At 36.8% G+C, this 27,752-nt stretch overlaps 1 protein-coding gene across 9 annotated transcripts; it reads right to left on the bottom strand.

The window, feature by feature from the left end:
• Positions 1–595: 595 nt before the first annotated feature.
• On the bottom strand, positions 596–27,752 carry LOC106867752 (phospholipid phosphatase 5). Of its 9 annotated transcripts, none has more exons than XR_016237998.1 (13): positions 26,991–27,626; positions 24,428–24,450; positions 20,340–20,416; positions 17,189–17,294; positions 16,612–16,699; positions 15,963–16,026; positions 13,543–13,667; positions 12,205–12,375; positions 11,514–11,657; positions 3,059–3,187; positions 2,554–2,630; positions 2,305–2,356; positions 1,552–1,636 (listed from the first exon to the last, which is right to left on the bottom strand). XR_016237998.1 is itself a non-coding variant. In XM_089339891.1 (12 exons), the coding sequence occupies exons 3-12, from the start codon at positions 20,402–20,404 to the stop codon at positions 840–842; spliced, it is 924 nt and encodes a 307-aa protein (XP_089196017.1). In that variant the 5' UTR covers positions 20,405–20,416; positions 24,428–24,450; positions 26,991–27,639; the 3' UTR covers positions 596–839. The 9 variants fall into 9 exon arrangements, 5 of the variants coding, with proteins under 5 accessions (XP_089196017.1, XP_052831651.2, XP_014768202.3 ...); XR_016237999.1 differs by having other exon boundaries at positions 3,069–3,187; XM_089339891.1 differs by lacking the exons at positions 2,554–2,630; positions 3,059–3,187 and adding an exon at positions 596–858 and having other exon boundaries at positions 1,547–1,636; positions 26,991–27,639.

Genomic DNA, 27,752 nt, shown 5'->3' with positions numbered 1-27,752 from the left:
ACAAAGCCGCTGATCTTGGGCCAAAATTTGAAATTAATAATATACGAGTATGTCTCTATGCGTATAACATAAAGGATGTGACTAAGGATCACAAATAATTGTCTGAGACGCCATATTGTCAACTGCTAATGATAATAACAACTGTGTCTTACTTAGATAAAGATGAATTTCTCAAGATGGTTGGCAATAATGGGAATGTCTTATATTAAAGGAAAGTTTTGTTTTTTTAATAGCTCTTCCTTTAAATATGAGCATACCAGTGATTAAAGTCATTTTAGCTTCGCCGATTACGTTCTTTATTCAAAGATAATGTATCTACAATGATACTGAAAAAAAGAATATTTACATACAATTATAAATATATACATACATATATGGATGTATGTATGTATGTATGGATGTATGGATGTAAATATATATGTATATATATATATATATATATACATACGTATATGAATGTATGTATGTCTGTATATAAACCTTTTTCTATTTACTCTTCCTGTTTATTTCTGTGTTCCTTTCTGTCGAAGAGCATAGGCTCGAAACGTTAAAGACTTTCTCACGTCTGTTTGTTGTTTACACACCGGTCTTCGTCTTTTGTTTTGTTTTTTTGTTTTTCTTTGTAAGTTCTCACAATTCAAGTTTGATCCAAACAAGAGACTCCTCTGAGGCTTCAATTAATTGCTAATGAAAATGAAAGACTAAATTCACATTTGATGTTTCTCTATTGCAGCGGTTTTCAACCATTTTTGAAAAATGGATCCCTTTAATTCTTCTTTTACTCTGCCGGACCTTCATAATCATTCGATGATTAAAAAATTCCCATTGTATTCTTATCGTTAAATATCAAGAGGATTTCTATAAAAACATTAAAATATTTCGTGTATTATAAATGTATAACCAATTTATTGCGCATTATTTTCAACAACTATATTTAAATGGACGCTCAGGGGTCAAACGGAACCTGGTTGAGAATCACTGTTCTATTGACTCTGCATTATATGAAGTCACGTCAAAATTGAAATAGCATATGAAAACTAACAGCAGCAAGCCATTGTTGTTCGCCTCGATCTTCTTTTTCACATATGTAGAATATTATACTAGACACGTTTCAAATAAAACAATAACAGTCTGCAACAATTGATTTCTATGCAACTTTCAAATCTATTTATTTTTGTCTTTTTCACATAGCAGCATTATCCATTCTAAACAGCGCGTCATTCAACAAAGGAATTGAATTTCTTGGAGAAACCATGCCTAACATTTTCTACACACGAGTTACCCAATAAGCGTTTATATGCGAGCATTTCTATAAACGTGCCTTTAATTTGAAATATTTACTCTTCAATTGCTAATTTATTACTGTTAATTAAAAACTACAAAATAAAATTTGCAAAATCTTGGAGAAGTCAACACTAAATAAAGAAAATAATAATATATATATATATAAATAAAACCACGTGTTGTTGTCATCTTTGAGCTACCACCATGCATCGTAGACAACTTTAAACACTTGCATTTATTCCATGTTGTACTACATACGCACTCATGATATTTACAGCATGAATCTTCATTCGGCGGCAAAGCGGGGTTACAATACTTTGAACAAATAGGCAGCCTTCTCTTAGTTCTGACTCTGGAAATAGCAACAATAGAAAGGAAGTTGTATAAAAAAACAATTTAGAGATTCGATTGGATAAATAAAGTTATCGACAAAATGACCTAGGTGACCATAAAAATGTCTTACGCGCACACATATTGAAATATTTCAGTTTGTCAGCAGTAGTAAAAAAAAAAAAAGAGTGTACCCAATATTGAATTCTTTTTTTTTTTATGTCAACAGTTTCAGGCCAGTGCGACTGTCAGGCAAGATCTATTTTCTTTCGTAAATCCGTCTGGTTTTCTACACTTCATATTGATTTCATTTTGTTGTCTATGTCCTTCTTAATATTGACCGATTTGTATTTTTTTTATTGAAGCGTTTGCGTTGTGCTACTTTATAGAATGCAGTTGGGCCTTAAAGACAATTTGAAAGCTCGCTACACAATAAAGTTTTGCGTTCAAATGGAGGAAAACGCTGCAGAACTTATGAAATGCTCCAAACTGTTTATGGATCAATGAATATCAGCTAAGCATCTGTTTTGTGGCATCTAGGGTTACTTTGTTTAGGAATTTTTCTTTTCGAACAATTTAATTTGTTGTGATGATAATAATAATAATAATAATAATAATAACAACAACAACAACAACAACAACAACAATAATAATAAAACATCTAAAAAATTGATAATATAAAATTCTTACTTTTTGTCAAAATCTTTCTGTTCGTCAAACAAATCGTCAGATTTAACAGGATCTGCAAATGTTGAATAAGCAGTTTCAAGAATCAACTTTTGGTTTAACAAAATTCTTATATAAAAATATTTAAATAGTCATTTGGTGATACAAAAACAAACAACAAAAGAAAATCCCTCCCCCTGACTCGGACTCTCTCCTGCTATTTCAACAAACTCTCAGATCGCTATGTACCTGTTGGTTGTAGTGAGAACTTACTTTGCTTATATGAAAGGGTGTATGAATTAAATATGCACAAGCAGAAACAGACGGCAATTATGGCTTTCATCACGCACCTGTTAATATAAAATATAAAATAAGAATAGGTGTTAGAGACATACAGAGAAGGTGATTTCTAAGAAGGAAAGAAACTTCAAAGGAAACTTAAATGAGAGAAGCAAACTTAGAAAAGTTGCTGTTGCAGAAAGTAACTTTGAAGTAGCGGTCAGAACAGTTTAAACCAGTAAATGTCATCGTGTCTCTTCCTGCTTCCCAGTACAAAACGTGGTGGTAGGGAAATGTCGTTAGCTCATAATTTATTCAGATGAGACCAAATATCTAGAAACGTTAGAGGACAAAGGTCAATCTAGGACACGCACTCACACACAAACAGCTAGATAGATAGACAGGCAGACAGGCAGGCAGACAGACAGATAGATATCAATTATATAGGAATAGATAGAGACACAAAAATGGAAAAATAGGTGAACAAATGAATTATTACAACACTGAACTCTCTCTGAGTGGTTGGCGTTAGGAAGGGCATCCAGTTGTAGAAACTCTGCCAAATCAGATTGGAGCCTGGTGTAGCCATCTGGTTTCACCAGTCCTCAGTCAAATCGTCCAACCCATGCTAGCATGGAAAGCAGACGTTAAACGACAAGGATGATGATGACGATGATGAACATGTTTTTGCAGAATTCATATCTATTTCTAACATCTTAACTCCCCTGCAAATATTGAAGCAATGCGATACAGAATGAAGCACTGATACATATCTACTCAAATACACACACACACACACAAACACACACACACACACACACATCAACAAATGCTCCATTTTCCTACCTAGAACATAATTAATGCCACGCACTCTGCATTGTTATTTCTTGCGGATAATTTAAACGTTACCTACATGTTAAACTGAAGGTATTATTTGAAACCTAAGTAATATGCAGATTTCTCTGGTGCAAAGATAAAGCCAGTTGGTAATGCTTGTATAACGTCGTCCATCCACAAACTTAAATTTCATTTAACTACGCTCGCTGCTTCCTAGTCTTTCTCCATTTATTGTCTTTCTCTTTCTTTCGTTTTGTTGAGAGACAGACCGAGAGAGAGAGAGAGGGGGAGAGAGAAAGAAAGGTTTATCTGCTATTGGAATAGAATATTCTCGTAGTTAATACAACTATCGCCATCTGGGCGATCTTCCGGTACAATACCTAAGATCGCCATCTGGGCGGTCATTATATATCTTGTCCGTTCCAATAAATATATTATAAATTACATGTGACATACACAACATTTTGAATGTCTCCTTCTCTATAAATAATATTTATTACTTCATCGATACACGGACAAAGTAATGAATTGACACTACAGGAGTTTTAATTTTCATTGTCTCTACTGAAAATTTTAAGTGTAATTGTAAATCAACAAAGCAAAAGCCATCAGCAATAAATGACAATATTCCATAAGGCACACACATTTAGAAATAGGTCAATATTTTGTGACAGCTGCAACTAATATAAAAAAAAAAAAACCACATGGAATTCTAAATTTGAAAAACAATTTCGACTTGTTTTTGGTTTAGCCAGCAATCTTAAAGAAGCAATCGTTGCACCGTAAGGCTTCCAGGAATAAGGAATTGATTAATTTATAGGTTATCTACAAACCGGAAAGCTGCTTCGAATACTTACACAAACAGTTCCTGCTAAAAGTACCCAAACTAAAGGCCAGGTAAATTATTTGGCATCTTAATATGGACACAATCCCGATAAGCTTTTGTGTTTCCGTCTGCTTAATTTTATTCAGAAAATATAATTTTAAAAAGGACTTATGGCTTATTTAAGAGATTGAAACAAGAAAATTCTGGTTGAGAAATTAACTCCGTGTTAAAAAATCAAAGAAATGCAACCTGTGTGTAGTGAAAGAAGCACAGCAGAGATTTAAAGTTTAGAACTGAGATTTTCACTAAATACATCAATCCGATGCATAACACAACATTGTTAATAGTACAGATTTAGTGTGTAAAATCAGTGTGTAAGTTTACTGTAAAAGTGAATTACTGACCTAGAGAATTGTAGTGTGATCACCCGGCGAAAAACCTTTTTTTTTTTTTCCAATTTCAAAAGAGAAACTTAACGGATTGATATATTTAGTGAAAATCTCAGTTCAAAACTTTAAAAACTCTGCTGTGCTTCTTTTTCCGATTTCGTTCACGCTTGGTGAATACATCACTTATGTTCCACAGATGGTTCTACACTCTCCAGATTATTCACTTATGGAGTAATATGGAGTAATGGGGCTTCTAGAGAAAGGGTCAGAAAAACCTCCATTTCTGTTGTACGGTGACTATTGTTAACAAGGGAGGTAACTCTTTGCGAAGTAACATTCAGAAATTGATCGTCTTCGTTACATTTGTTTCCTTTGCTACACTTTTTTGGTCGACAATCGGTGGGCTGTTCCCCCACAACAAGATGCTCTGAGAAACATTTCATGCACACAACAACGTAGAATTCTGTAATTCTGTCAAATCCATACGTTACGTATGCAAATACATTACCAAAGGATCAACAGATTTTACAAATGATGAAGTGACTCTTTTCGAAACTAGACGCTACATATCCACTAATGAAGCCATACGGAGAACCTTAGGATTCCTAATTCATGAATGATACCCTCCTATGATTCATCTCAGCGTTCATTTGGAAAATAGTCAGTGAATTTACTTTACAGAAGACAAGCTCATTCAAGAAGATGCTGCCCCGCCAAAGACCACTCTCACGGTCTTCTTTCATCTATGCAAAGTCGACTCCTTCGCAAAGTCTATTTTGTACGCTGAAGTGCCACATCATTATACATGGAATCAATCATCTTCCCAGTGGCAACGACGAAAACAAGCCTGGCCTACGCAGCTGGATCCAGCCGTGTACAAAGACGACACAATCGAATGCGTCTACACAGTTCAACCCCTGAACTCTGAATGCTTCCATCTGCAGCTTTTATTTCATGTCATTAAGGGACCAACCTCTTTCGACAACCTTCGCACAGTGGACGGCCATTTATGAGGAACTGTCAAAGATGCCTGCTCCAAACAGGGACTTTTGGATACAGATGATCAATATGATAATGCACTCGAAGAGGCCTCTCTGTGTCATTCTCCACACAAGCTTCGACACCTTTCTGCAACAGAGTTAGTTTTCTGCAACCTGACAGATGCACATTCACTTTGGAATAAATACAAAGACTCAATGCACCATGACATTTTGCTGCAGACTCACCAAATCACAGGTAGCGTTGGCACTCCCACTACTCCTGCCATTTACAACAGAGAACTTCTTCTCTTAGAAGACTTGGTTATGGCAATTGGAGGTCAACGATTGGACGCTTATTCTCTCAACACTCCAGACAGAAATGAAGACGCCTGTCCCAGTCACCTCATTCTCAGAGAAACATCCGACAACATCCACAAACTCAAACAGTACATTGCTGACAACGAGCCCCTTCTGAATTCTGATCAAGCTGACGAATACAATTTTGTCCTCGGAAACATCTACACACAAACACTATCCAACAGAATTTCTCAACTCCTAAGATCTTCCAGGACTCCCGTCCCACGAACTTCACTTGAAAAATCGGTTGCCCGTCATCCTCCTATGCAATCTAAACACACCTACACTATGCAATGGAACTCGCCTTGTGGTCAAACAAATGATGGACCACGTCATTGAAGCCCAAATTATCACGGGACACGTCAAAACCGACACCGTTTTCATTCTGAAAATTCCTCTAACCCCAACAGACTGCTCCTACCCTATGCAGAGACTTCAGTTCCCTTTGAAACTCAGCTTCGCCATGACAATTAACAAAGCACAAGATCAGTCGCTGAAAGTTGTCGGATTCGACCATCAAACATCGTGCTTTTCACATGGACAGTTCTTCATCGGTTGTTCCAGAGTTGGCCATCTAGACAACTTATTTACCTATGCTCTTGAAAGAAAAACCAAAAATGTCGTCTACGAAGCAGTCCTACAGTAGTTATTCCTCTACTGCAATCTTCACATCAACGCCAAACTGTAGCCGTTAGCAATCAGACATCCTGCAAGCATTTCATTGGTATTTCGCTTCATTTCCCTGATTGCTGTTAATAGCACCTTATCTTCAATGACCCTTCTTACTTCATGCACGCAGTTCGCTCATAAGCATGCTCTGACATTTATTTATGTAAGCACTAGCTCTTTTGTATAAAACAGCCCTAAAATGATATCTGGTTATACTGTGGGTTTTTTTTACATCTAGAACATTTAACATGGTTCGAATCCTGCGGATCTGAAACACATTCACCTAATGACCAGATTGAAACATGAGTAGACACTTTTTATACTTTTTTCTGTTAATTTATGTTCCTTTTAATTTTATTTGTATTAAATGGTTTGCTATGTTTTTATCGTGATACAAATAATTATGAACTATATATTTTTTCTCTATTTTCCTCTATAAATACAACTATATATATACACACACAATGGGTTTCTTTCAGTTTCTGTCAACCAAATCTGCTCACAAGGTTTTGGTCGGTCCAAGGCTATAGCAAAAGACACTTGCCCAAGGGACCACACAGTGAAGTTGGGCCCGAAACCATGTGGTCGAGAAGCAAGCTTCTTACCACACAGCCATGCCTGCACTTATATAAAGAACATAAGTATCTTGAAAGAAAAATTTGGCATTGAAGTATGAGGAATAGTGTGTAAGAGAGAAGCATGACCAAATATAGGAATATAACGTACATGAGGAATGATTGTTGGATAAAAAAATACTGTCAAATAATGCAAGTAGAAGAGGCCTGTGGATGAAAAAGACCAAAGAAGACTTAGGAAGGAGCAGTGAGGATGTTCAGCCTCACAAAGGAAGAAAAAATGGTGAAATACTGAAACCAGTGGAGAGACAATGTGTTGGCTTTGCTGGCATTAATTGTACTGGAATGTTACAGTTATGCTGTAAAAATGATGAAGATAATGATGACGTAAAAATTTTAATTTTCTTTACATCAAATATACTTTTCTTTTTTGGTGCCATCAGACCAACAACTTCATTATCCTAGTCATCATTTAGTGTCTGTATTCCATGCTGGCATGGGTTAGATGGTTTGACTAGGATTGATAAGCCAGAAAGCTGTACCAGGCTCCAGTCTGATTTGGTTTGGTTCCTACAGCTGGATGCTCTTCCTAATGCCAACCACTCCAAGAGTGTAGTGGGTGCCTTATACATGTCACTGGTATGAGTGTCTTTTCATGTGTTACTGGCACAGGTGCCTTCTATGTGTCACCGGCACAGGTGCCTTGGAATTTTTGCGCAACATTATAAAGATGGTTTACCAATGCCTTCCTTTATAAGCTCATCTTACTGTCCAGACACAGATAAGTTTGCCATATTGGCCTGGATATTCTCAATGTAAAGAGCTGGAACAAATGCTGCAAAGCACTTTGTCCAACATTCTAACAATTATACCACTGCACCACCGTGGATTGCTATCTATTTTATTAACCTTACAAGGATAAAAGTTAAAGTTGGCCTATGCAGCTGGATCCAGCCCTTTCACCGTTCCCTCTCTCTCTCTCTCTCACTCCTTCTCTTCCTCCTTGACCCTCTCGTTGCTGACACCTGACGAAAGGGGTTCTTTCTTTCTGCCCATTGGTCTTCCTAAAGAACAGGCGTGAATTCTTCTGTCTCTTCTACTTAGCGTTCATAATAATTTTTCTATCGTCTTGGCCCAACAGCCCTCACCATTTGTTTTTACTGTCGTGTTTTTACTTGTTTTTACTGTTCTTATTGTTTTTACTGTCTTGTTCTCACTGTCTTTTTCTTGTTAACACTTTCACCCTCTGCAAAAAATTCCAAATTTTATTTAATTTGCTTTGCAGGAAGGACTATTCCAACGAAGTCGCGTATTGTCCTTGCCTTCGAAACGCAGAGTAGATGGAACAGGGACAACTGACAAAGGGATATACTCTTTATGTTGCATGTCTTGTTTCTCTGCTTGTTTTTTTCGTTGTTCGAAAAAAAGTTCATTTTCTGTTTTCGTTTCTCATTGTGTTTAACGTTTCTGTGTGATGTCCTGTACCCATATATGCATGTATGTATACATATAGATGTAGGTATGTACATATATGTATGGATATATGCATATATCTATATAATTATATATATATATATATATATATATATATATATGTTTGTGTGTTTGTGTTTGTCCCCCCAACACCGCTTGACAACCAATGCTGGTGTGTTTACGTCCCCGTAACCTAGCGGTTCAGCAAAAGAAACCAATAGAATAAGTACTAGGTTTACAAGGAATAAGTCCTGGGGTTGATTTTCTCGACTAAAAGTGGTGCTCCAGCATGGCCGCAGTGAAATGACTGAAACAAATAAAAGAATATATATATATATATATATATATATATATATATATATATATATATTTATTTATTTATTTCGTCAGCTGTGGAGCACAGAGTACTGGGATGGTGTCCAGTGCAGGATAATTCAGTTAAACTTTTAAGGGAAGAGGGGCTCCTTTGAATCTTCTGAGACAAACTCCTCCAGAGATGGTGCCTCAATAAAAATACTGGTGAATGTGACATCACCACTTTCCACAGCATGAGAGAGTAACGGATAAAAGAATGAATGCAAAGGTGTAAATGAGAGCAAAAGTTCAGGTGACAGGCATTCGCCCAGCAGGTGCCTAACAGGTGACCAGCACAGGTCTGGTTGTCATTATGCAGCTGCCAGAGCAAAATGGTCTAAGGCGATGAATATAGCTGTCATGGAATGTTATTCTTTGTGTAGACAAGTTGATGTTGAAGAGAAATCCATAGGAGGATATTGAAAGAGAAAGCATAGCATTTGGATGGAGATGCAGGGCTTAGACATTTTGGAATAGAGACTCTGTGACCAGGTAAGACCAATAAGGAAGAAGGGATGGCTAACAGCATTAAAGCTTGATGAGATTAAGAAGAGGATGATGATCGAAAACACAGTGAGTGAAGTTGAAGTGATCACAGATAATGTTGACGAGGTTGTATTTAATGAGGTGCCCAGGAGAATTATACAGGTTTAAGTTTTGAGAATACAGGACTGAACGATTAGGATAGAGGAATGATCAAAGATATCCCTAGTATCAAAGAGAAAAATCTAAACATGGAACTAAATGGATTCAGGAAAGTGGATAGAATTTTGCTGAGGAGATGGACTCAAAAGGTAAATAAAATACTGAAAGAAATTAGGACAGATAATATAACTGGAATGAATAAATTGATTAACGCTTGTATCATCTACGTAGGAAGGAACCATAGGCCCTGAACCAAACCATAAAAGAGGAAATGTAGAAAAAGAGCCCTGGTGGAAAAGAAAGATAAAGTAATCAATAAGGAAACTACAAATACATATCAACACGCTGGAAAGAAAAAAATATGGTGAAATCAGGAAGAAGGAGAAATATCAGGAATTAGAACATTGGTATGGGATCAAGAAAAAGGGGCTAATTATTGTCCTTGAAGACCTAAAACAAACACTGCAGGTTAAAGCTACAAAAATAAAGAGATATGACCAAAGAATTGAATAAGATAAAAATCAACAGATTGTTCCAACAGGATCAGAAAATAGTTTATCAGCAGCAAATGGAAACCAGAGACTGAAGAAAGTAGAAGATTTGGGAGCAATATCTGGAATAATATGAGAAGTGATAAGAAGGATGCTGAATAGCTGAAAGTATTAAGATTGGAGGAGAATGAAGTGAAACAACAATATAAGAATAGTAAGTGAAATGGTGGCCACGTAGACAAGAAAGTTTCCAAACAGGAAAATGAAAACATGCATGGGTAATACCTCAAAGACAAAAGGGAAAACAAGACCAACACCTAGAAGTGGTTAAGGAAAAGTTATCTGAAAGGATGTACTGAGACACTGATATGTAATGCCCAGGTACAAGCTCTGAGAACTAATTACACCAAGTTCCAAATAGATAAGAATAGTGAATCACCTCTTTGTAAGATGTGGGGCAGCAAAAACAGAACAGTCTTACATATGAGTGAATGTAGCAAACTGGCCTAAAGAGAGTACAAAAAGAAGCATGATAACATGGCTAAGTTTGTTCATTGGAGATTGTGTGAGAAGTACAGTCTTGGAAGAACATAGAATTGGTAGAAACATAAACCAGAAGGCATTACTGAGAATAATGAATATAAGATCTTATGGGGTTTTGAAATTCAATGTGACTTGCTAATTGATGCTCAGAGACCAGACATTGTTGCAGTGGATAAAAGGAAGAAGGAAACCAAGATTATAAATATTGCTATACCTGGGGACACACATGTAGGAGACAAAGAGCTGGAAAAGATGAAGAAATACAAGTTACTAAGAAGAAATTGCAATAATGTGAAAAATGAAGAGAATAAATGTCACACCAGTAGTTGTTGGGGCAGAGAATAATGTTGGAAAAATAGGAATTGACATCAGAGGTTGAACGTGCTCAAAAAACTGCTCTGTTGGGCACAGCGAGGGCTTTGAGATTGGTACTTGGGTGTTAAGTATCATGGAAAGAGAACCTGTGACACCAGAGACAACAGTTTGCTGTCTGCTCTCGTAGAATTAACCAGCGCAAGTAAAATTGAGAGTTCTGAGAAGTAAAATATAATAACAGTAACAATAATAATAATAATAATAATAATAATAATAATAATAATAATAATAATAAAAACAAGAACAACTGTTAGAAATGTATATATTGCTTATTGTTATTAGTTTAGAAATATATTTAAAAGAGAAACACACAAAAACAAAACAAAATACAACAATAACAAAAAAAGAAACAATCCTAAATCAGACTATTTTTAATGTTGAATCAGTTTTGAAAAGACTGCCATTGTCTGAGGATCGGTAAGGTGATAACTGGTTGTTACCTATCGTGTTGGATTCAAGGTTTGCTTCATATGATGGGATTGATGATAATGGCATATGGGAGAAATTAGAGTTCAATGCAGGATAACACTGACGATAACAGTTGTAGGCAACTATAAATCCAAGTAACGATCCAACCGTGACATCTGCAACAGACATAAACAATTAAAACAGTCACTGATAATGAGAAACATGCATTTTATTAACTGACTGGTATTACTAGTAATAATAATGTGTAAATATAGTGTTTTTATTCTATATCATTCGTTTAACATCTGATTGCCATACTGTCATGGGTCGACAGGATCTGATGAATTGGTTTACAGAAAACGTTTTGATTATGTAAATAAAGCTCCTATTCCATTATCCTGGCCACAGTTTAGTGAAGCTGACTGGTAAACCAGTTTTTTGAGGTAACATTGAGTTGTACTGATGGCCAAGGATACCAAAGACTACACTGTAATCATCCCAGGAATCCGAAGTATGATCTTAAGAAACATGTGATTTGTGGAAACATGCATTTATAAATTCCATGCAAGGATTACTGTTTATATATATATATATATATATATATATATATATATATATATATATATATATATTGTATATATATACATATTTGGTTTGGAGATTAGAGAGATGTGAAATAAATAAATGTTGCTAGAAATGTGAATAAGCGGAGAAAATACTTGCCTTGCCAATGGTGGTGATAATCACAGACACGCGACAGAGCCACTAACATAGCAATGAATATGGGAGTGATACAGGTGATAAAGCGCCAGGTACTTCCAAAACCATGTTGTCCAAAATAATGTAGTTTCCCAAATAAATATAGAGTTGTAAACCCTAAACCAGAGAAAGCAACTGAACGGAAAGAAAATAAAAAAGGAGAAAGAAATAAGAGATGAAATAAAAAGTAGAGAATTGCCATCATTTCATTTTATTAATTATTGTTTACAGTAACGATAAGGATGCAGAATTAGAACATAATATACAATGATAGACTAAATATTTTATGGTATCCAAGTTCAAACCATGTAGAAATCAATCTTACCTTTCAAACCACTGCCACCAAAAAGAATTACCAGTAACTTACTAGGAATACTGTTTCTTAAATTTTTTTTTTATTTATATTTTAATTGGTCTAGTTTGAAGGAGTGCTGTCCCCATGGTTTTGTAAGCTCTCCAAGATCAGTGAGATCATTACAGTTAATGTCTCTTAAGGTTCCATGTCAAAGAAATTATTATTTGAACAGTGGAGTTGATACAGATGATAAGAACCAAAACCAAATGATTTTTTACATTTAGTTTGCTATGGCAGCATTCTCAGTTTATACCAGCCCACAAAATAAAATCCAAATCAACTGCTAGGAGTTCCCTCCTTTGTGGAAAAAAAGAAAATGAAAATATTGTGCAGAGAACAGCTTCTGTCACATTCCAGGGAGAAAAACTACAAGTAGTTGATAGCTTCCATTACCTAGGGGACCAAGTCAGTAGCCGGGGTGGATGCTCTGAAAGTGTAGCTGCTAGAATAAAAATAGCCTGGCCAAAGTTCAGAGAGCTCCTACCTCTGCTGGTGACAAACGGCCTCTCGCTCAGAGTAAAACATAGACTGTATGATGCATGTGTACAAACAGCCATTCTACATGGCAGTGAAACATGGGCCGTGACTGCTGAGGACATGCGTATATCCGTCTATATATATATATATATATATATATATATATATATATATATATATATATATATATATATCATCATCATCATTTAACATTATATATATATATAAATATATACGCACTTATACACACACATGCATATATATATTGTATATACACACATACACAAACATACACATATGTAGACATGTCGACAGAGATTCATGCATAAATGTATATATTTTAATATGGATATATACACATAAATGTGCAAAATATAGACTGATATAGATATAACATACATATCACTAGTTTCCATGGATTCTACTGTTTCACTTCTAAATTAAGTTAATCCTTTCAGAAATTTACTCACTTGAGGAATGTCCACTTGGAAAGCTTTTCCGACCTTCAGTGATTTTCTCCTGTAAACCTGTACACAACATGCCAGCAACGAATTTCCCATCAGGGAAACACCGCCAATAGAAGTCAGGACGGGGCCTAACAGAAACAAAAGGAATATTTTTTTTTTAAATCAACAGAAAGAAAATTCATTTTAACATTTGTGTAGAGTTTATGTCTCATTTAATAATTCCAAGTAATACAAAGGGAGCGCACAAAATAGTAGCTTGGGTTCTGTAGTACAGCGTAAATACAGACATAAATTTACATATGTAGAAACACTTAGCCATTCATTTGCAAGTGTCGTCTGACTGCTTGTAACTGCTGAACAAAGATGGCACACTAGCTGACTGTTTGCTACATTATCCTCACTGTGGAGGCGCAATGGCCCAATGGTTAGGGCAGCGGACTTGCGGTCATAGGATCGCGATTTCGATTTCCAGACCGGCCGTTGTGAGTGTTTATTGAGCAAAAGCACCTAAAGCTCCACGAGGCTCCGGCAGGGGATGGTGGCGAACCCTGCTGTACGCTTCCACCACAACTTTCTTCCTGTTTCTGTTGTGCCTGTAATTCAAAGGGTCAGCCTTGTCACACTGTGTCACGCTGAATATTCCCGAGGACTACGTTAAGGGTACACGTGTCTGTGGAGTGCTCAGCCACTTGCACGTTAATTTCACGAGCAGGCTGTTCCATTGATCGGATCAACTGGAACCCTCGTCGTCGTAAGCGACGGAGTGCCAACAACTAAAACAGAAACAAGAAGAACCCGAGTGAAAACAAGGAAAAACATTGTCGATAAGTAGACATGGACGTCTCAATATCTGCACGAAATAGTAGAGTAACCTTTGCAAATGAGAGCATTTTATACATAGAAGCATATTTGAGAGCAGGTCCTGTTAAGCAAACACAAGAAATTTTTGAAGTTTCCAAGTAAAAGTTTACTGGCAATGATACAAATGTTGGTTAAGAAGTGGCATGCTAAGGGGTTAGTACACAACACCCCAAAACAAAGAGATCCTTCAGGTTTGGATGCTGGAAGTTATTCAAGGCATTTGTCAAAGGATTACTCAAAGACCAAAGAAGTCAACAGCCTCACATAAGCAGGAGGTGAGGTGCAGGAAATTCTAAAGTTGAAGCCATATCATTTCACAAGTGTACAGCGGATGAGAAGAGCAAACAAGAAAATTACTGGACTCGGCTTCAAATAGCAGATACAAGTGGTTAGAATAACACAATGACACTTGCAAAGGAACGGTTCATTACACCATTTATGTTCCTGTTTCTGACAAGAAATTTCGCTTTCATGTAAAACAACTATATTTTGTAGTCATTATCCGTAATCTACTCCCAAAACACTTTAGTAGCTCTACTTTGCATCCCTTGCAAACTTATATGTCCTATGATCATTAAAATGCAACGACCTCCACAAGAACCAGCCTTCAAGTTTGGTTTTCCATTCCTAGGTTAATTGGAAACAGATTGCTGTGCTTCTCATAAACCTCCTTGGTGGTCCAATTATTTGGTGAAAAAAATACCACCAAAGCAACTTAAACCGTCCAAAGGACAGGTGCGTTTGCTAGTGTGTGTGTGTGTGTGTGTGTGTGTATGCGTATTAGCTGAATAACTCATCATTGCTGGGCGATTTCAACACTAGAATGCTTTGGCTAACTTTCAATTTTCTCTGTTTTGACGAGGATTTTTTCAATTTTTGTTTTTTCACCATAATCTTGGAAAAATGACAGGGGAGGGGGAAGCTTTTTATGAAAAGAATTTTTGAGAATTTATGAATTTCCCCTCGCTCCCCCTCCAGACCAATTTTGGCCAACTTAAAAAACAATGGGGAATAGCCTTTTCTACGTGATATTTGTGTTTCATAAAATGAAAATAAACGTTACAAGACAAGGTTTTAAACAGAATGAAAGCAAGTATGTCATACAAAGAGAGAGAGAGGGGGGAACAGCATGCATGAGAGATGATACATATACAGACAGAGTTATAGAGAGTGAGGTAAATGTATAGAGAGAGGGGAAGGCTAAAGAGAGAGAGAGAGAGAGCCTGATGGAGATGTTGATTTGAAAGTAGAGTTATTTAATATAACAAATTATGTTTTTTGATTATTACCAGAAACCTTCTCTTTAGGATGCAGATTTTGAGAATCAAATTTTTGTTTCCTTCTGGACACACTGTTTCAGAGCCTTAGGAGGCTAAACACACATACATACACTCTCATTTATATAGTACACACACATAATATGCAATCACACATACATACACATATATGCAACCCCCAACCACACACACCTTCATGTGCACACACACACACACACACACACACACACCCAACACACCTATATATATGCATTCACACAGATATATAGAGAAAGATCTACTTACCGTCCAAAAATGATTTTTATCACATTTGTAAGAGAAGCAGTAAAGAATATAGATAAAGTCACACCTGCAAGATAAAAATAAATAAAGGTAAATTCATGTTTTTAGCTGGTCACAATGACATAAACTGTAATTTCTGGTAAACAAGGCCACAGATTTGGTCACTAGGCAACAGTCAATTAAACAGACCGAGTACTTGAGAGGTACTTTATTTTATCAACACCTGAACAGATAAAGATAACCTTGTGGGATTTGAACTTAGAATGTAAAGAAAAACATATTCCCCTCTCAGATTCACACTTATAAGTAATTACCACAAGGTATTCGTCCAAAACAATGAATATTTATATTAACTTAAGCACAAGGCCTTAGATTTTGGAGGTGATGATAGTTGATCAAATCAGCTCCAGTACATGACTGGTATATTTTTTCATAACTCTGGCAGGATTTGAATTCAGACCATAAATAGACTAACTTAATTATTACAAGGCATTTTAGTCTAACACTAATGCTTTGGTCAAAACATCATCTCAAATGAATACTTTGAGACAATAATATGAATGTGAATAATAGAAATCATAGAATGGAATGGAAGACAAATGTTGTAAAAAGGAGATCAAAATTATCAACTGTATTATCAAACGACTCTTACCCAAAACAGCACATGTCACATCTGTTTTATTTCTGTTCCTGATATAAGCAGACACAATTGAAACTAAAGGTAAAATAGTTACAATGACCTGTAAAATATAGAAATTACATAAATGTTGAGTTGAGCAAAGAAATCTTAATTCTCACTTTTTGTTCTAATATATGATGGGGTACTAAAAAGTTCCTGGCTTTGGGTAAAAGAAAATACAGGATGAGGATCGGTTAATTATGAATTTATCCAACATATTCCCCTCTCAGATTCACACACTTATTGCAGTGGTCCTTCAGTTTTTCTAAGCCCTGTAAAAGAACTCAGAAGGTTGGGCCTCCAACCAGGCCTTTTGCAATGCCCTTAAAGCCAGGAACTTTTCATTACCCCCTCATATCATCTAGTTGGTTGTTTAGTCCCAGTTTGGATAATAACATGTTCACATTTAGTTCCTTAGAAATAAAATGCTACACTCTAAATATATGTATTAATAAATATAAGTAGGAAGGAAAATCAGAAATATATGTGACATCTCTAATCTGAAAAGGTGTGATTCTGTAAAAAGAAATGAGGACATTTGAAAACCAACCCACAAAAATTTAACCGGAATATAACTGGGAGTTTCAGGATTCTTATACAACCATAATTCTTCTGGTTGAATATGTCTTTCAAATGGCTTCAGATTATCTGTGTATCTACAATAGCAAAAAGAAAGAAAAAAAACAGATTACAGTAGAATTAACAAATAACGAAATAAATTAAGCATATTTTGTGGCTTTACCTTCTCTTTGAATTTATTTTCAGTTCATTTATATGGTAAGTACTTAACAAAATAATTAAAATATTAGTAATTGATTAATGCAATCAAAAGTAGAGCTACTCATATATGATCCCCAGAGATAGTTGAATGTTTTCTGGAAGTGATTGTGGAAGTAACAGGGTCTAAGAAAAGAACTGAAGGAAATTTATGCAACTATTACAGGTCAGCAACAGAGAGTTATGCCCCCTCCTTAATACATAAAGCATACATAAGCAATGTAATGATGTATAAGAGTGAAATGTGAATGCTAAATATAGATTTGACAGGGATTAGAAAGAAACTAGACAACCCGTGACCAGTTGGATCACAAGGAAACTCCGAGTTTCCCAGCAATGGAGTTTTGTTTTATGGGTTAATTTATATTTTCTTTTCAAGGTTATTTCGCATGCTTAATCATGCGTAAACAGCTCCTTTCCTCCAAAAGGTAAGATTTGGCTGCTATTTCTTGCACGCCCGGCTACAAGGTAACAGGTATTTCAGGTCCTTTACCACAAATAGCTGTTACGGTTTACGAACGGGTCTTTTATGAAATATTCACCATATTTTTAGCCATTTTCACTTGAAAATATTTTCTAAATATACCAAAAACATTCTTGTAATGGTATTCACTTAAAAATAAAACATTAAAATATTGTCTGCTCAAATAAAGCTAAAATATAAATACTTACTGTACAAACAACTTACATTTTTGTAATCACATTCACTTAAAAATATTTCTAAATGGTTAAAATATTACGGAGACGTACTAGCATAGCAAGTGACTTGATTTGAGATCGTGTGCTGAAACAAAAACAATTGCAATGTGGAAGATGTTTGTAAGCCATTTAAGAACACACAAAAACCATTAGTTTCACTTCAACATTTGAATTTGATTTGTGTCAAAATATTTTTGTCACTCTGAAACCGTGACCTGTTCACCGACAAAATAGAAACATTCTTTCTCTTTTGTTTTTCTCCATCACAACATATGAATGAGAAAGGAAGGGGTGAAAGTCAACATTTTTTTTCCTTAGAGAGTGATAGAGAGTGTGATGACTGTGTGTGTATATGTCACAGATAGTATACATATGTTTGTGTTGAATCACATGCCATGACATTCATTATATGTGTTGACGTCAGGGAAGCCGTGTTTTTTTGTTTTTCTTCACCAAGAAATAACATACAAAAATTGTGTTTAATCGTTTTCATTAATAAACAGAGGTCCAAATATCACAAAACCTTATACTGCACTGCATTAAAGTAAGCATGAAAATAAATATGTAAAAAAAATTAAGATAAAATATACTGTTTCTGAGATATTTCGGGAACAAACAAACATCTTCCAAAAGTTTTAGTAATATTAAGATGAGGCAAAGTATTATACACTAAATGTGCCATATTGAAAAACAAAACAGGAAGGAGTCAAGAGACTGTTTGGGTAGTAAATATGTGTGTTGTAAGACTAAAATATACGTAGCACAAGTGATGCTGAACTGGTCTAAAGACATGATGGGAAGAAATGATGAGTGTTGGATGACAAATTGCTATGGGTCGACAGAGGACAACAGCCATGGCAGAGGAAGATTGTGATAATGGAAAAAAGTGGTAAAATTAGTGCTGAAGATGTTGAGTCTCACTGATAAGATGGTGCAGGAGTAAGATAATTAGATGACATTCTGTGCTGCAAGCCAGACCAACCCATACCAGCAGAGAAAAATGAACACAAGAACAAGAATTACTGGTACTGATATGGCATGGGTATATTCTTTTATTCTTTAGTCAAACAAATCACCTTTACTCAAACAAATCACCCACAAGACTTATTCTCTGTAAGCCTGGTACTTATTTTATCAGAGACTTTTGCCGAACCACTAAGTTATATGGATATAAACACACCAACTTCGGTTGTCAAGTGATGGAGGAGGGATAACACAGACACACAAATACATATATATATGTACAATGGGTTTCTTTCAGTCTCCATCTACCAAATCCACTCACAAGGCTTTGGTCAGCCTGCAGCTATAGTAGAAGACACTTGCCAAGGTACCACACAGTGGGACTGAACCCAGAACCATGTGGTTACAGGTTTTATAAACATATATCTATTTACAACTTACACCTAATTGACACTAGAGTAATTATTACAATGCTATCAACTTTGTAACATTATGTAAATGGGTTGAGCCATTCACAATCTTGATTACATTTCAAAAACTAACTTTCTGTTCTGCTCAGGTATCTTTACAGAAAGATATACGCAAATTTTGAGTTGTAAATATGACAAAATTAGTCTGTTTAATCCTACTTCGAAGCCACCAAAAACCATGTGATACAACATATGTCATGTGATACAACATATGTCATGTGATACAACATATGTCATGTGATACAACATATGTTATGTGATACAACATATGTTATGTGATACAACATATGTCATGTGATACAACATATGTTATGTGATACAACATATGCTATGTGGTACAGCAAGTTGACAGAATCGGTAGAGCGCCGGGTGAAATGCTTAGCGGTATTTTATCTGTCGTTACATTCTGAGTTCAAATTCCGCCGAGGTCGACTTTGCTTTTCATCCTTTCAGGGTCGATAAATTAAGTACCAGTTACGTACTGGGGTCGATGTAATCGACTTAATCCCTTTGTCTGTCCTTGTTTGTCCCCTCTATGTTTAGCCCCTTGCGGGCAATAAAGAAATAAGAAACAAATTTGGCAGGTTTTCTCAGTTGCTGTTTGTATCAGAGGTGAGGAAAGTGATGAGGCTCTATGAGAAACATCCTATTGATGCCAGTAAGGAAAAGAAGAGATGTATGATGATGATGATGGCAACGTTGATGACGATGGTAGTGTGAGAGTGTCTGTGGACGCACATGCTAGCATGCACATGAGAGAAAAAAAACAACACTGAGTATTTATCAACTTACAAATACAATAGGAAGAAAAGAATCCGGAAAAGTACTTCTGCCCCAAAGCTCTCCAAAATCTTCATTGTTTCTGTGCTCTGCTTTAAAGAAATTCATTCAGTATACCTTATAAAAACAAATTGAAAATCATATTCATACATGAAACAGAAGAAGTTGTTTAAACACTCAAGTTTTAACCCTTTCATTACTGTATTTCTGTTGAGATGCTCTGTGTTTCTTTCAATTACTTTAAATAAAACAAAGAATTTAGTAAAATAACTTAGTTATCATTCAGCTAGTGTTAGGAACATAAATTGTGACTAAGGTTTGGTGGAAGATTTTAATTCAAAACTTATGAAAACAAGAGATTTGTACTACAGAGTCAGAGCCAGTTTCAGCCGGATTGGTAACAAAAGGGTTTAGATAATTATTATTGGTTTCTTTTGATTAATCACAAAGAGTGATTGTTAGTAGAGGAAGGGCTAGACTATTAAAGAAATCCCACTGTATTACTAGAATGTCCGAATGATGGATTTATGAGAAAGGAAGCAATGCTCTGTGATGTGAACTTGAAATAGAGGCACATAGGACACTGTTCATCATGCATATGATGGTTTATTCTCAGTTGGCAAATATTAGCACAGATCAACACCCAAACTGTTCACTGATGTTTAAACAAGAGTATCAGCTCTTGTTAGAATCATTGGTCTGGGGGTGCTTCTGGCTAATGAGACAACAATGTCAAAACACTGGGGGTCCCAGAATCTCTTGTGCTAATGAACTGAGTGTGTTGTGAACACATATTCGTCATAAAGGAGGAACTATTTTCCTGTGACAAAACAGAACAGTGGTAAGCATATTCATGTTCAAATCAACTGGAATGTAATTAAGAATTCCATAGATTTTGATAATGTTGTTTCATTATTTTTCATCTTTTAGCTTTTACTTGTTCCAGTTATCAGATTATAACCATGATGGGTTACAGACTTGAATGGTTTTGTTGAGCAAATTGCTCCTATACATATCTTTGAAGTTTGGTACTTATTCTAACAGCCTCTTTTGTCGAAATCCTAAGTTACTGGGATGTAAACAAACAAACACCAGTTGTCAAGTAGTGGGGTACAAACACAAATACACATATGTACAACATGGCAGTAGGAGCGACAGTTTTTGCATTTGCAGTACCAGTGTTGGTACCAACGTCTGGGATACTTGACTGGTCTGCAGAGGAAATCCATTCCATAGACATTAAAATCTGGCATGATCCTGACATCAAATGGAAATTCCCACAAAAACAGTGATATCAAAAGGTTCCACCACCAAAAACAAAAGAGATGAAGGAGGCAGAGGCTTGAAATCCGTGCAGGCAGCCTTGAAATGTTGTACAGCGATGAGGCGCTATGGTGCCACTGCATGGCACCTTCGGTAAGTGTCTTCTACTATAGCCTCAGGCCGGCCAAAGCTTTGTGAGTGGATTTGGTAGACGGAAACTGGAAGAAGCCCATCAAATATATATATATAATGCAAGAGAGTTAGGGGTTGAGGATTCAACCCACTAAGGGATAGTATCTATCCAATATACTGCATATTCCGCCGCATATTCTCCTCCAATTTTTTATAGCTATATATATATCATCATCATCATCGTTTAACGTCCGCTTTCCATGCTAGCATGGGTTGGACGATTTGACTGAGGACTGGTGAAACCGGATGGCAACACCAGGCTCCAGTCTAATTTGGCAGAGTTTCTACAGCTGGATGCCCTTCCTAACGCCAACCACTCAGAGAGTGTAGTGGGTGCTTTTACGTGTCACCCGCACCAAAACGGCCACGCTCGAAATGGTGTCTTTTATGTGCCACCTGCACAAGCCAGTCCAGGGGCACTGGCAATGATCTCGCTCGAAAATCCTACGGGAGCCAGTCAGGCGGTACTGGCAACGGCCACGCTCAAAATGGTGCATCTCATGTGCCACCCACACAAGAGCCAGTCCAGGGGCACTGGTAACGATCTTACTTGGCTTGCCGGGTCTTGCCTCACCACCTCAGCCCAGGTCTTCCTGGGCCTACCTCTTCCACGGGTTCCCTCAACTGTTAGGGTGTGGCACTTTTTCACACAGCTATCCTCATCCATTCTCACCACATGTCCATACCAGCACAATCGTCTCTCTTGCACACCATAACTGATGCTTCTAATGTTCAGCTTTTCTCTCAAGATACTTACACTCTGACGGGTATTCACATTGACATTACACATCCAACGGAGCATACTGGCTTCATTCCTTGCGAGCTTACGTATGTCCTCAGCAGTTACAGCCCATGTTTCACTGCCATGTAGCATGGCTGTTCGTACGCATGCGTCATACAGTCTGCCTTTTACTCTGAGTGAGAGTCCCTTTGTCGCCAGCAGGGGTAAGAGCTCTCTAAACTTTGCCCAGGCTATTCTTATTCTAGCAGCTACACTTTCAGCGCACCCACCCCCACTACTAACTTGGTCGCCCAGATAGCGGAAGCTATCGACTACCTCTAGTTTTTCACCCTGGAATGAGATAGAAGTTGTTTCCTGTTTGTTTACAGTCTTTATTGCACCTGAACATCTGCCACAAACAAAAACTAACTTGCTAGTTAACCTGCCTTTGATGTTGCTGCACCTCTTATGTGTCCATAGCTTGCACCGGGTACATCTTATAGAGTTACTACCTACTCCTTTTCTACATACTGAGCAGGGCCATCTACCTGAAGGGGTTTGTGTTTTATCTACCTTCCTACTTATTAGGATTTTGGTTTTAGCTAGGTTGACTCTAAGGCCCTTCAATTCTAGACCTTGCTTCCACACCTGAAACTTCTCCTCTAGTTCTGATAGTGACTCCGCAATTAGGGCAAGGTCATCAGCATAGAGGAGCTCCCAGGGGCAACCTGTCTTGAACTCCTCTGTGATTGCCTGGAGGACTATGATAAATAAGAGGGGGCTGAGGACGGAACCTTGGTAGACCCCTACCTCTACCCGGAATTCATTGCTGTACTCATTTCCAACCCTCACCTTACTGGCAGCATCTCTGTACATGGCTCGCACAGCTCTCACTAACCATTCTTCTATCCCAAGTTTCCTCATTGACCACCAGATAAGGGATCGGGGGACCCTGTCAAAGGTTTTCTCCATGTCAACAAAAGCCAGGTACAGAGGTTTATCCTTAGCTAGGTATTTCTCCTGCAACTGTCTCACTAGAAATAAGGCATCAGTAGTGCTTTTACCTGGCACGAACCCAAACTGCATCTCATCTAAATTGATTCGCTCCCTAATTAGTTGGGCTATGACCCTCTCTGTAACTTTCATAACCTGATCTAACAGCTTGATGCCTCTGTAATTATTTGTATCTAAAGCGTCACCTTTACCTTTGTAGCAGTTGACTATGATGCTGCTACACCAGTCATTGGGTATGACTCCTTCGTGTATCACCTGGTTCGTAATACGGGTGACTAGGCTATAGCCAACACTGCCAGATATTTTGAGCATCTCTGCAGTGATTCCTGATGGGCCGGGGGCTTTCCCGGTCTTCATACTCTTAATTGCTTTATCTACCCTGGTACTATCAACTTGGATAGCTGGTCCCTCTATTGGGTCGACATACGGCAGGCTCTCTTTCTCCCATTCATTCTCCTTATTAAGCAATCTATCGTAGTGGCATCTCCAGACCTCTTTCTTTGCATCCTCATTTAGTGCAAGCGTACCATCATCCATGCGAACACATTTCTCTCCTACAACATCACTATTCTCTCTCCTACACTGTCTTGCAACACGAAATACCTCGAGTATGTATGTATGTATGTATGTATGTATGTGTGTGTATATGTTTGTGTCCCCCCCCCCAGCTTCGCTTGACAACTGATACTGGTGTGTGTATGTCCCCGTAACTTAGTGGTTCGGCAAAAGAGAACCGACAGAATAAGTACTAAGCTTACAAAGAATAAGTTCTGGGGGTCGATTTGCTCGACTATAAAGGTGGTGCTCCAGCATGGCCGCAGTCAAATGACTGAAACGAGTAAAAGAGTATCTTTCAGACAGCACCTGTTATAAACAACAGCTGCAAAAAATAAATGCATAATCAACATACCTGAAAGGAGACCTGGATGTGAACTGCTCAGCATACGGAAAAGAGAAAAGAAAGAAAGGACTATGCATGAGTACGTTTCCTGTAAAGTTAATGATAGTAATATTAACATGAAGTGCAGTCTTTTGTGGTACTATTATATCGGAATTAGATGTGAAAAGAAAAATAGTGAGCATGCACACATACATACTGACACACAGAATCTTTTTCGAAATTTCATGCATCATTTTGTGGATACATGTGACGTGTTGACACATCACATGTATGTGAGCCCACCAGTTTTTTTTTTTCCTTTTTTTAATTCCAATATAATCACAATCTACACATTCTGAAAGAGATTTGTAGAAAATTTCATTAAAAAAAACAACATTTTTCTCAAAGTCATGAGGAAACAAAGTCAACTCGTGTGAATTTTCCAAAACTCCTCTCCTCTACCCACAGAAAAAACTTTTCATAACAAATTCCGATATAATTGGAATCTACACCATCTGAAGGGTATTTGTAGGAAATTTCATTAAAAATATCCATTTTTCTGGATAGTATGAGGAAACAAAGTCGATGTGGGGAGGCACACTTGTGTAGGTATGCCAATTAGTTCTACCACACCCTTCAAAGTAGAATCCCTGAATCGTTGGACAATATGCCATGCTTGCGAAGATCTGCTGAACCGAGTGAGATCACAGTCATAGCTGATGGCAGTGCCACCTGACTGGCATTTAAAAAGCACCATCGAGCGTAGCCGATGCCACTGTTGCCTGGCTGGCACCTGTGCCAGTGGCACGTAAAATGCACCATTCGAGCATAGCCGATGCCAGTGCAGCCGGACTGGCTTCCGTACCAGTGGCCCACAAAAGCACCCACTGCACTCTCAGAGTACTTGGCGTTCGCAAAGGCATCCAGCTGTAGAAACTTTGCCAAAGCAGACTGGAGCACGGTGCATCCCCCCACCCCTACCCCACCCGGTTTGCCAGTTCTCAGTCAAACCGGCCTACCCATGCCAACATGGAAAGCAGACGTTAAACGACGACGATGATTGTATATATAGATAGAGACATACATTTATACATACATACATATATATATATATACATACATACATACAGTTACATATACATATATATATATATATCAATTTTTTTTCTCCATTTTTTTTTCTCCGTGTTTTTCTCCTTGTCTCCGTATTCTTTCTGTTGAAGAGCGTAGCTCGAAACGTCAAAGACTTTCCGTATTCCCGAGCGTCATACTAATATATCCTTTTGTTATTTACACCACCTGTCCTCGTCTGTTGTTGTTTTTTCGTACATTCTCCCATATATATATATATATATATATATATATATATATATATATATATATATATATATATATATACATATATATATATATATATATATTTACATGATAAAACTCCGAGTTTCGGATCCCGGAGTGGGAACCCACGCCGCCAACTCTTGCCATCTCTTCAGTTATCCGGCCCATGAAGAGATGGCGGCGTGGGTTCCCACCCCGGCATCCGAAACTCGGAGTTTTATCATGGCTACCGAATAAATGTCACATATTCTTACAGATAAATTCCTCTATTTGCATAATATCGGGGTCTCTTTCTTTCTTTTGTTGTCCTTCCTATCAAATACACACACACACACACACACACACACACACACACACACACACACATATATATATATATATATATATATATATATATATATATATATATATATAGCAGACGATAGTGGTGTGGTAGAAGTAATTAATACACAATTGAAGACGTTATTAACCCCAAAGGGATTCCAGTCAATGACCATTTTACGATTTTTTTTCTTCAGACTAACTCTACAAAGGACAACATTAACCAATGTATCCACCCATTTTTCCCCGAGACGTTAGGGTGTGGCTTTGCGGGAAATGTGGCTGCTATTTCAAGCAAATCAAACCACAACATAAAATCTTGTTAGGAATCCCCAAACCACAAATTCTGTTGTGTCTTGGGAGAGAGTCATTATGGCAATATTGAAGTTATTAATTCTTATAAGAAAAAAAAAAACAACCCCTTCGTTTTGTTTATATATGTATGTATGAATGTCTTTAATATAATTACAGACGGCTGACGGCAGTAATGTTTGCTGTCTTGACAGTCGATCTGAAGGTGTCAATACGAAACCAGTAGACCAACTGTGACATTCCAATCATGACCATCTCGTGTGTGTGTGTGTGTGTGTATGTATATATGGCGATCTTTCGAAAGATCGCCGTATATATATATATATATATATATATATATACACACACACACGCACACAGACAGTCTCTCGCTACAACCACATTAATTAATAATATATCATTTTAATAATATTTCCCTTTAATTTTTAAGACAACAGGACATGATCTGAAGGCGATTCAATCGATCGACCGCCTAGATGGTTTCTTTCACTTCTATATTTACAAATTACTGAAGCACTGACAGCCATGGGAGAAGCTAATTAATTTAAATTAACAGTTAATTCGTTGATAAATACAATTGCGATGCTTTTTATAGATATAAATTTATGTTAGATATACTTACGAAGGTGAGAGACGGGATAAATTATTGCCGCCGTGGCAGTCGACTGAAGAGGCTTCCACGAATGGTGGTAGCTTCGCTTCTTTCCGTTCAATAAACTTCATACATTATTTTAGTGTCTTTATCTTTACACAGAAAGGAATATTAATAATTTTTTAATAGAAAATTAAGATATTATAAATAACTTTCTTTCGTGAAATTTAAAAAAAAATTAAACAGGTGCCTGTGTAGAAATTAAATTTTCTCCAAATGGAAATTTCTTTATATTTTTTATACACATATATAGCAATTATTAATCTCTCTTTCTCTCTCTCAAGTATATAACTATATATGTATGTGTGTGTGTATACATGCATACATGCACACAGATATGTATGTATGTGTTATGTGTATATTCATGTTATATATACACGCAGGCGTATATACAAATCAACATTTTCATTATATAGTCTGGTCTACAGGTTCTCTGAGCGCACTACTGTGTACGTAATTGTATGTTCTCTTGTAAACATTCGTTCGAATGTATGTAAGTCGGTTTTAAACCGTTTTAATAACATGTTATCCTCTGAAACTTGGATTCACAAAGGACGAAGGGTTAGAACATGCTTAGGTGTCTGTTTCCTTGCAGCGAATTTTATTAAATATTGTCAATCAGAAATTGGACGTCTCCTCTAAAATCATAATTTAATTTTTTTTAAAAAGCATTATGTAATGCAGAATACATCATATATTACGCTAAACAAATCGTATGAGTATATTTGACAG

Source organism: Octopus bimaculoides, chromosome 22 (assembly GCF_046866305.1).
Source record: "Octopus bimaculoides isolate indiv1 chromosome 22, ASM4686630v1, whole genome shotgun sequence".
NCBI classification, from domain to species: Eukaryota; Metazoa; Mollusca; class Cephalopoda; order Octopoda; family Octopodidae; genus Octopus; species Octopus bimaculoides.
The sequence above is the reverse complement of the archived record's forward strand: the minus strand, read 5'-3'. Positions and strand labels throughout refer to the sequence as shown.

Excerpts from the sequence above, each read along its gene's own strand:
- LOC106867752 (XM_014912716.3), bottom strand. The coding sequence starts at position 20,404 with ATGAAGATTTTGGAGAGCTTTGGGGCAGAAGTACTTTTCCGGATTCTT. Across the intron at positions 17,295-20,339 it reads CTTTTCTTCCTATTGTATTT|ATACACAGATAATCTGAAGC; the intron begins GTAAGTTGATAA and ends TTGCTATTGTAG. Across the intron at positions 11,658-12,204 it reads TTATCACCACCATTGGCAAG|ATGTCACGGTTGGATCGTTA; the intron begins GCAAGTATTTTC and ends TGTCTGTTGCAG.